This window comes from Triticum urartu, chromosome 5 (assembly GCF_003073215.2).
Source record: "Triticum urartu cultivar G1812 chromosome 5, Tu2.1, whole genome shotgun sequence".
In the NCBI taxonomy this organism is placed as follows: Eukaryota; Viridiplantae; Streptophyta; class Magnoliopsida; order Poales; family Poaceae; genus Triticum; species Triticum urartu.
The window spans coordinates 507,751,341-507,760,133 of NC_053026.1; the positions used below are offsets into that span (position 1 = coordinate 507,751,341).

The 8,793-nt window shown below is 45.2% G+C and overlaps 1 protein-coding gene across 1 annotated transcript; it reads left to right on the plus strand.

Moving 5' to 3' along the window:
- The first annotated feature begins 1,381 nt into the window (after positions 1 to 1,381).
- Positions 1,382 to 4,215, plus strand: LOC125510188 (mediator of RNA polymerase II transcription subunit 10b-like). The gene is made up of 5 exons (XM_048675288.1): positions 1,382 to 1,684; positions 1,804 to 1,884; positions 1,985 to 2,087; positions 3,094 to 3,183; positions 3,672 to 4,215. The coding sequence occupies exons 1-5, from the start codon at positions 1,449 to 1,451 to the stop codon at positions 3,741 to 3,743; spliced, it is 582 nt and encodes a 193-aa protein (XP_048531245.1). The 5' UTR covers positions 1,382 to 1,448; the 3' UTR covers positions 3,744 to 4,215.
- The last annotated feature ends 4,578 nt before the right edge of the window (positions 4,216 to 8,793 follow it).

Below are 8,793 nucleotides of genomic sequence, written 5' to 3' on the forward strand. Positions count from 1 at the left end.
CAACATTTTAATACATACATTTAAAAACTTTCATATACATGATTAATAAATTTAAACATGTATTTTTAGTCTAATTTCTTGCATACATATTGTACATTTTCCGTATACATGAGGAACCATTTTTATATATAGGTTTAATATTTTTTTAAATACATTGTTAAAATTTTTAAAACATATTTTCTTTATGTCTATCTTTTTGCATAAACAATTGTACATTGTTGTATACATCATTATCATTTTTATACGCTTTTCGCATTTTCTAAATTCATGATTAACATGTTTTCATATGCATATTTTGATGTCTAATTTTCTTCATACATGATGTAATAAATTGTATACATTAGAAACATTTTTCTATACACGTGTAACATTTTTCAAATCCGCAATTAATAATTTTCAATTCTATACGTAAAGTGATTTTTTATAATAGATATATCCAGGATGTTTCTAAATACTATAAGCAAAAGTAAAAAATAAATAAAGTAGAAACAACGAAAAATGTTAAGAAAAACAAAAGAAAAAAGCGCTCAAGGCCATCGGTCTCCGCTGGCCCGACCGATTCTGGGGCTGCTTGACACGGGGTTGTGCTACATCCTCACTATAAGTGAGACATAGTGGCGCCCCTGGCGCACTCCAGTATGCTTCTCCCTGCTCCCGAGCCCCTCAACTAGCGGTGGCGGATGACACCACCGTACCAACACCAAGGCACCGCCGGCAGTGGCGTTGCGAAAGAAAGCAATTGGCCCTTTGCCAGACCCAATGACCCAGCCACCCATGTGCCTCCGTCGCTTCCACTCGGTGTCAGCGCTTGCCATTGGCGAAAGGCACAACGTCCATCCGCGCATCCAAGGTAAATTTCTTCTCAAATTAAGAACGAATCACTATATTGTATATTGCTTGATAAAATTTCGAACTAAAACGTTTTTCCATGCCACTGCTGTAATGCACAAGAGCGAATCAACTGGAATTTGTTTTTACAATGAATACCAAGGAGCAAATTTGAATACCTTGATTTCTTTAAATGAAATTGGAGAGGGCGGCCATTCTTTTATACCAAAATAAAAGGAGCAAAGTCCTGGCTCCGCAAGGTTAGTGTGACATCAATGCTAGTCTGTTATTAGTGGGAAAATGTAGGATGTTATTTTTAAAATTTACCGGACTTTTATCCCTAAGCATAGAGTTATGTGAAAATGTTCATTTTTTGGGTGCAAATGTAGTAATGCTTTCAATGGTCGAAATGTCCAAAGAAAAAAGACGGCCCAATAGAGCGAAGGTGCGCAGTGAGTGGGCTACAGTTTATCTTAAAGCCCCTGATACTGTAGGCCCAGTAATCTGTTGGTCAGTTGGGCCTACCAGAAGAACTACATTTTCTAAAAAAAACAGAAGAATTTACAAATCGAACCGTGGAGGCCTTCCGTTCGGCCGTCTTCTGCCCCTCCGATTTCGCCATGGACAGCGCTGCCCCGAACTCTTCCTCCTCCGCCGCCGCAACCGCCGCCGTCGTAGCGGCTGCGGCCGCTTCCGGTAACGGTGTACAAGGGGGCGACCGTCCGGAGGACCCGTCGAAGCAGAACCTGGCGCAGGTCACGGCCTCGATCCAGAGGACCCTGGGCCTGCTCCACCAGCTCAACCTCAACGTCTCCTCCTTCAGCTCCGCGTCCCAGCTCCCCCTCCTCCAGCGCCTGTGAGCTCCCTCGCCTCCCCGTACCCCCGCAGCAAACCTCCCCCGCGACCACGTTATCCTCCCGCGGCTTATTCTGCGTGCGCGGATCCCTTAGGGTTTGGTCTTGTCTGGCGATGCAGGAACGCGCTGGTGGCGGAGCTCGACACGATGCAGAAGCTCGCCGAAGGGTGCAACATCCAGGTGCCCATGGAGGTCGTCAAGTGAGATCGTTTAGTCTCTGTCTCTTGCCCCATTGCTCCTTTGCTGTTGTTGACCCTCTCGCCTGAACTGTGTCTTTCTGATTGGTGCGTGTGTTGTTAGTTTGATCGATGACGGGAAGAACCCCGATGAGTTCACCCGGGACGTGCTCAACAGCTGCATCGCCAAGAACCAGATCACCAAGGGCAAGACCGATGCTTTCAAGGTATGGATGGCTTAAACTGTTGTTAAAATGTGCCAAAATTTCACTATTAATCAAACATGCCCATAGATATATGCTCGATACAGTTTGTAGCATGGTAGAGTACAATGGATTAAAACCAGTGAGAAAGTTTGCTGGTCTATTTTTAGGGGAACTTTTTGATGAAATCTTCAATTGGTACAGCTGTTCGTGTATAAAAGAATGCTGCTTCTGATATAAGATGATATTGGTTATTTGAAGGGGATACATTTTTTGTATGCCCTGTGAAAAGGAACCAACACAGAGCTTTTTTATCGCATCTTGTATCTTCCATATAGTGGCATCCAACCACAAATCAAGCAAACACATGTTGTCTTTCATGAATTGGGCCTTCATTTATGTGATTTACTTACACCACGGCAACTACCAAGAAAAAATGAAATTACTCCATCTCCATCCACTTAAATTGGTTATGGTATACAGAGTGCAGCCGATCAGTTGGTAACAATACTTTTCATTATCAAAGCTTTCCCTGTTGTTACTCCCATTGACTGTCATCTCTAATTAAATTTAGGTGAAATGTGGTGCCAGTCTTTGTTGTACTGCCCATGTAGAATCCTGTCTCTGTATTATTTAGCTGGATAAGAATGAATAGATGGCAATTTTGTATCCAGCATCTCTGTATCTGTATAGCATTTATTGAAACGTTGTCTGTAAGGCCTACTTTTGTTTAGGGTTCGTTAAGATCAATCAGTGTCACAAATAGCTGGGAATTCATTTTCGAAGCTTTTCCTGGTGTTATTCCCAATTAACTCCCGGCCCTGATTTAATTTAGGTGAAATATGGGGCCTGTGTTTGTTGTACTGCTCATGCAGATTCCTGTCTCTGTATTATCTAGCTGTATAAGAATGGATAGGTGGCGATTTTGTATCCAGTATCTGTATAACATTTATTGAATGAACGTGTAGCTGCCGGCCCTAATCAAATTGATTGGAATGACATAATAATATCATACATCTGTTTGTTTCAGAGTCTGAGGAAGCATCTTCTAGAGGAGCTTGAAGAAGCTTTTCCTGAAGACATTGAAGCATACAGGCAGATACGTGCTACTTCTGCCGCTGTAAGTGTAAATATGCCTGCGTTAGTAAGATAGACGTGTCTTTATTAAAAATGTTGAATACCAATCTGCCAACGGGACAAGAAAACAATGTGAATTATATTTGACTACATTAGTAAGGAGCTTGAACAATGTGGTTTCATGTTTCTGTTGTCACAATGCTCAGTTCATCTTCTTTGCCTTCTGGAAGTGTTAGCTTAAGTTGGTGAGACTAGAACCATGATATATGTGTTTGATTAGAATCTGCTACTTAAAACACTGATCTTGGTTTTAATAATTAATTTATCTGAGGACATCATTTGCTCTGTGTTAGTAATGCATTGTTTGTAAATCTTCACCAGCTATGGCTCTTGTGTTATTAGTCTCCGTGCCGTTGTTGACCCTCTCGCCTGAACTTTGTCATTTGGGCTGTCCATTGGACCTAAATGTTTATTTATCCTCTTATCTGTATTCTACTGCATTAGTTTCTTAATAACTCACTTTTTGTCCAGGAATCAAAGCGGTTGGCTCAGTCGCAAAATGTTTTGCCTAATGGAGATTCCAATGTGAAAGCTGAGCACTGACATAAGGACGCAAGCCGCAAAGAGCAAGAAGCCCTGTAGCTCTCCTATGCTTACAGTGTGAGGAAGGCCCTGGGAACAAACAACTGATACTATATATCCTTGCACGCACTGGCCTTTTATAGGAGGGATCAATAGTACATCTGTATATTATGTCACAATACTATATTCAACTTCCCATTTGTTGTAGTCAATGCTACTCAGCTAGATTTGCCGTGTTTTTGTCTATGTAGCCATCATCAGCCAGAGTTGGTAATTCGGGTGCCTCTTTATAAATGGGTTATGGTGCTACTTGCAGTCGCGTAGTAAGTTAATCTGGTGATGAGCTCATCATCGTGTGTTAGTTTGATAGTAATAATCATTCCTCATCATGGGCCTACTGGCAAGTGCTGTGTAATCTATTCAAATACTAATCCTGTGGGCTGTCGCCCCTAGAATGACTCGAGAAGATTGGATAGGTTGCCTCTTGGAGATATTTTGCTTTGTTTCGAATAGTTTAACTGAAAATGGCCGTCACTATGATAAGTTGCGTGGTGGTTGATTTCCTTTTGGAGGTCATCTAGGTGAAGTGATTTGAGAGGGAACTTCCATGTGTGCATGCCGGTCGTCAGTACTAAGAACAGAGAGCACATTTGTCAGTACTAAGAACAGAGAGCACATTTGTTAACGACAATCTTTGATGAGCCCTTGAGATGCGTACTTCACAGTGACAACCATGAAACAGACAATTTTAACAAAATTTCTGGACATCATATACCCTTTTTTAAACGGGGAAAGGTGCCCAAGGCGCAAAATTCATTCAACTATAATGTACAGCATGTAGTACAGAACCCTGTAGATTTAAGGTAGAAAGAGGAGAGATTGTCGTTGAACCGAAACAGCTAAAGACAGGTTCTAGATATCTACTTAGAGCCTCATGAGCTACATTGTGAGCAGATACGAAACATCTACGACTGAAGACTGTCGCTGGACCTGTAGTAATCCGCAAGAGTTGTTCTGATCGTCCAAGGAGTGGAATCGGCCACAACATTTCTAGCAGCCGCTGCCTTAGCAAGAGAAAGGTTGTCCGCGAGAAACGTTGGCCGGACAACAAGCAAGAGTTGTGCTTGGCTGCAAGGACAAGGGTTTGTGATCCTGCCTTGAGAGTTGGCCGGAGCAGAGCTTGAATCGGAATTTGAATGCTCCTTTGATCCTGCATAAAATTGAGGTAAACTCCGATGCCCGGGGCTGTGTTTCCATTCGACAAGCCTGGATCTTTTGAACATTTGGATGAGGCGTGAGAGTAAATTTTATCTCCTGCAATGAGAAGATCAGACCTTAGGGTGCAGTCTTGATGGCTGATGCGGCATCACATTGCTGTTTCCTGTGTTGTCAGACTGATTTTTATCATTAAAATTACCAGGAGAGATTTTGCTGAGTGATGTTGAAGTCTGCCATGGCAGCGTGCCCGATTCAAAAAAAAATAAAAAATCAGCAGCATGCCCACAATAGTGTTATGGTATGACGCTCAAGCGCTGCCTCGTTAGTGATCTAAACGCCCAGGAATACTATCGACAATGCATGTGTGTCGAGCCATGGAAGAAATATCACCGCGTGTGAGAGCATGTACCACCGGGTGCCTTAGACCCGTCTCAAACGTCCGAGCAGGCGGACCGAACGCTTGTCAGTCATGAAAAATCTATCCATCCAGACGCCTTAAATCGAATATGCGGCGACCCAGGCACACGCGGGTGCGCCCGCCACGTCGCCCAAGTGAGTCCACCATGTTGGTGCTGACAGGCCCGACCCACCACCGACCACACCATTGTCCCACAAAAAACCCTAATCCGGCTCCTCGCTCGGAACCCTAGCTCACTCTCCTCTCTCCCTTCGTCCTCTCCTCTTCCCTCTCCAATTTCGATCCAATCCGACGCAATGTCAAGCTCTGGCAGCCACTCCGGCTTCGACCTCGACATCGACGAGGACCTGGCCCTTAGCATTGCCTTGGAGCGGTCCAAGATGGACATCGGGGGCTGCTCCGGATCTGCAGTGTTGCCGCAGCTCCGGCCCCGCGTAGCGCGGTAGCCAGAGCGGGCCCCTCCCGGCTCACGTGCAACTTCGTCAAGGCAGCGCCGTCCGCTTCGCCCCCGCGGCGTTCCCTTCCCCCGCCGGTCACTGCTCTGCGTGGGTAGTGGTGGGTGCTAGTGCCCGCATCGCCGGCCCACACGCAACCTCCGGAATCGGAGGCGCGCGCCGCCCGCTGCGTGAGGCAGCAGGACGCCGCTACCGTAGTATGCTGGTGGAGCCCGACAAGGACAAGCGACTCCTCACTTGGGTCTACCGTCCGTCACTCACGACGGCAAAGACGTACGCTTGCCGCCTACGGTGGAAGAACCCGAAGGCGCTCTCACTAGTAGAAAAAGGGCCTTTTGTCCCGGTTCATAAGGGCCTTTAGTCCCGGTTCTGGAACCGGGACTAAAGGGTCGGTACTAAAGCCTCCCCTTTAGTCCCGGTTCTTATACGAACCGGGACTAAAGGCCCTCCACGTGGCCGCTGCCTGGAGGTCCACCTTTAGTCCCGGTTGGTAACACCAACCGGTACTAAAGGAAATTTTATGATTTTTTTTTCATTTTTTTTTATTTTCAAATTTCTGAATTATTTTAACCTCTAATCTCTAATCACCCCTCATCACTGCTCAATTTAACCTCTAATCTCTAATCATCCCTAATCATTGCTCAATTTAACCTTTAATCTCTAACCACCCCTAATCATTCCAAATCATTTAACTTCCCGAACGGTCACCCATCCTCTCACTACTCCAGTCTGAGCACGCTTAACTTTCTGGTTCTATTCCCTCGTTTCCAAGTCTGCACTTGTTGTTTTCCTGACAATAGTAAGATGTCAATCCTATTAACCCTCAGGAATTTAGCTTGAGCATGAAGTCACACATTTCACTGTTTGAGTTTGAAACTATTGTTCTAAAAAACAATAATTATTTAGTAACACAAATATTTCTTGAATAAGTAGTTTGACCCTAGTTTGACCACAGTTTGACCAGATTTGACCAAAATTCAAAAAAACTGAAATAATTATTTAGTAACACTAATATTTCTTGAATAAGTAGTTTGACCATTGTTTGACCATATTTGACCAAAATTCAAAAAAAACTGAAATAATTATTTAGTAACACTAATATTATTGAATAATTATTTAGTAACACTAAATCTTCTTGAATAAGTAGTTTGACCATAGTTTGACCAGATTTAACAAAAATTCAAAAAAAACTGAAATTTGAGCATAACTTTTTTACCTTTTAGAATTTGAGGATTCTAAAAATTTGCAAACAGGCCGTAGGCGGTCAAAATCGGGAGCGGATTTTCGTTCTGAACATTTTGATATATTATATGTTTTTTTCCGACATCGTAGGCAAAAGTTATAGCCGTTTTACATTTTCCCTACATTTTTTGCAAAACATGTCCAAATTTAAGTTTTTAAATTTTCCTAACTAGTAGATGTAGTAATATAACTACCTCTCGAAGGATTTTATTTTTTGAAGTTTTTATCATTTTCTTTTGATTTTTTCGAAACAAAAAAGGCGATCCACGGGGGGGGGGGGGTGTTAGAGTTTGAAAATGGGACCTTTAGTCCCGGTTTGAGACACAAACCGGGACTAAAGGGCATTGCACCCTTTAGTCCCGGTTTGTGTCTCAAACCGGGACTAAAGGTCTAATCTTTAGTCCCGGTTTAAGACACAAACCGGGACTAAAGGGCATCGCACCCTTTAGTCTCGGTTCGTGCCTCAAACCGGGACTAAAGGGCTCAGGTGAACCGGGACTAATGCCTTAGCCGCACGAACCGGGACCAATGCTCACATTAGTCCCGGTTCGTGACTGAACCGGGACTAATGGGTTGACTCGGCCTGGACCTTTGCCCCCTTTTCTACTAGTGTCTGGTTTACCATAGAGCAGTCAGAGCGCGAGGCGAAGGAGGCAGCGGCGGAGGCGGCTCGGCTCGCCAAGTTGAAGCGGCGGCAGGACAAAGCCGTCTGCCAGATGAAGGAGAGGATCGTCCTCTCAGACTCTGACGACGTCGACAACCACAACTCCACCTCCCGACGAGGATGGCCAAGATCCTCCACCAGCCAGAGACGCCTACAGCTACGCCAGCGAGAGAGAGTGAGCTAGGGTTCGGAGTGAGGCGCCCGGATTGGGGGTTTTGTGTTACAGCTGTGGAGTCGGTGGTGGGTCATGTTGGAATTTTGCTAGTAGGCCTTTGGCCCAAAGCCCAACTAAAATTCTGAAATTCTCTTGGCCCATTCATGCACACATGTGAGTGGAGTGAGTGAGACTAAAGTTTAGTCCCACCCCGGAAGTTGAGAGAGAGTTGCACAAGTGAGCTCTTCTACCACTTGTATGAGCATGAGAAGAGGAGACCTACACGCGCGCTCCTCCTCCTCGCTCGCCGCGCCGCGCGGGATTGAGCCGAGCCAAGGGCAGAGCTATGCACGTTGTCTTAATTAGTAATTAACGGACACATTAATTACTAAACCGTTTCCGATTCTTTTGGATCGTGACGACTCGGACGTGGGATTTACTCCCACGACCTACCCGGCCCGCCCGCTCTATATAGTCAGGCAGACGTCTACCCTAGCCGTCACCGCTTCGTATGGTTTCTCACCACCGTTCCAGATCATTGCGCCGCCAAGCAAGTCTTCTCCATCCCTCCTTTCGGCGTGCACCGGGAGAAGGGACAGCAGGCCTCCGGAACCCCGCCTCTCGTGATCCTGTACGGGAGAGGGGCGATCAGGTTTTTGGGGAGCGCACTCGCGCGACTGCTGGCAGTGATGACTTCGCGAACGACAACTTCTTCCCCGACCTCGGCAACCTCATCCTCGACGACATGGGCGACAACGTCAACGCCGGCGGTGCTGCTCCCGCTGCACCGTATGTGATTCTATCCTTCCTGTTCGAGATCGTGGTAGAATTCATGTTTCTAGTATGTGCCCTAGATGTGATCTGTTCATCTACTATGCTAGTTCGCATGATTAGTTTAATCTCTGCTATTGCTGTCATGA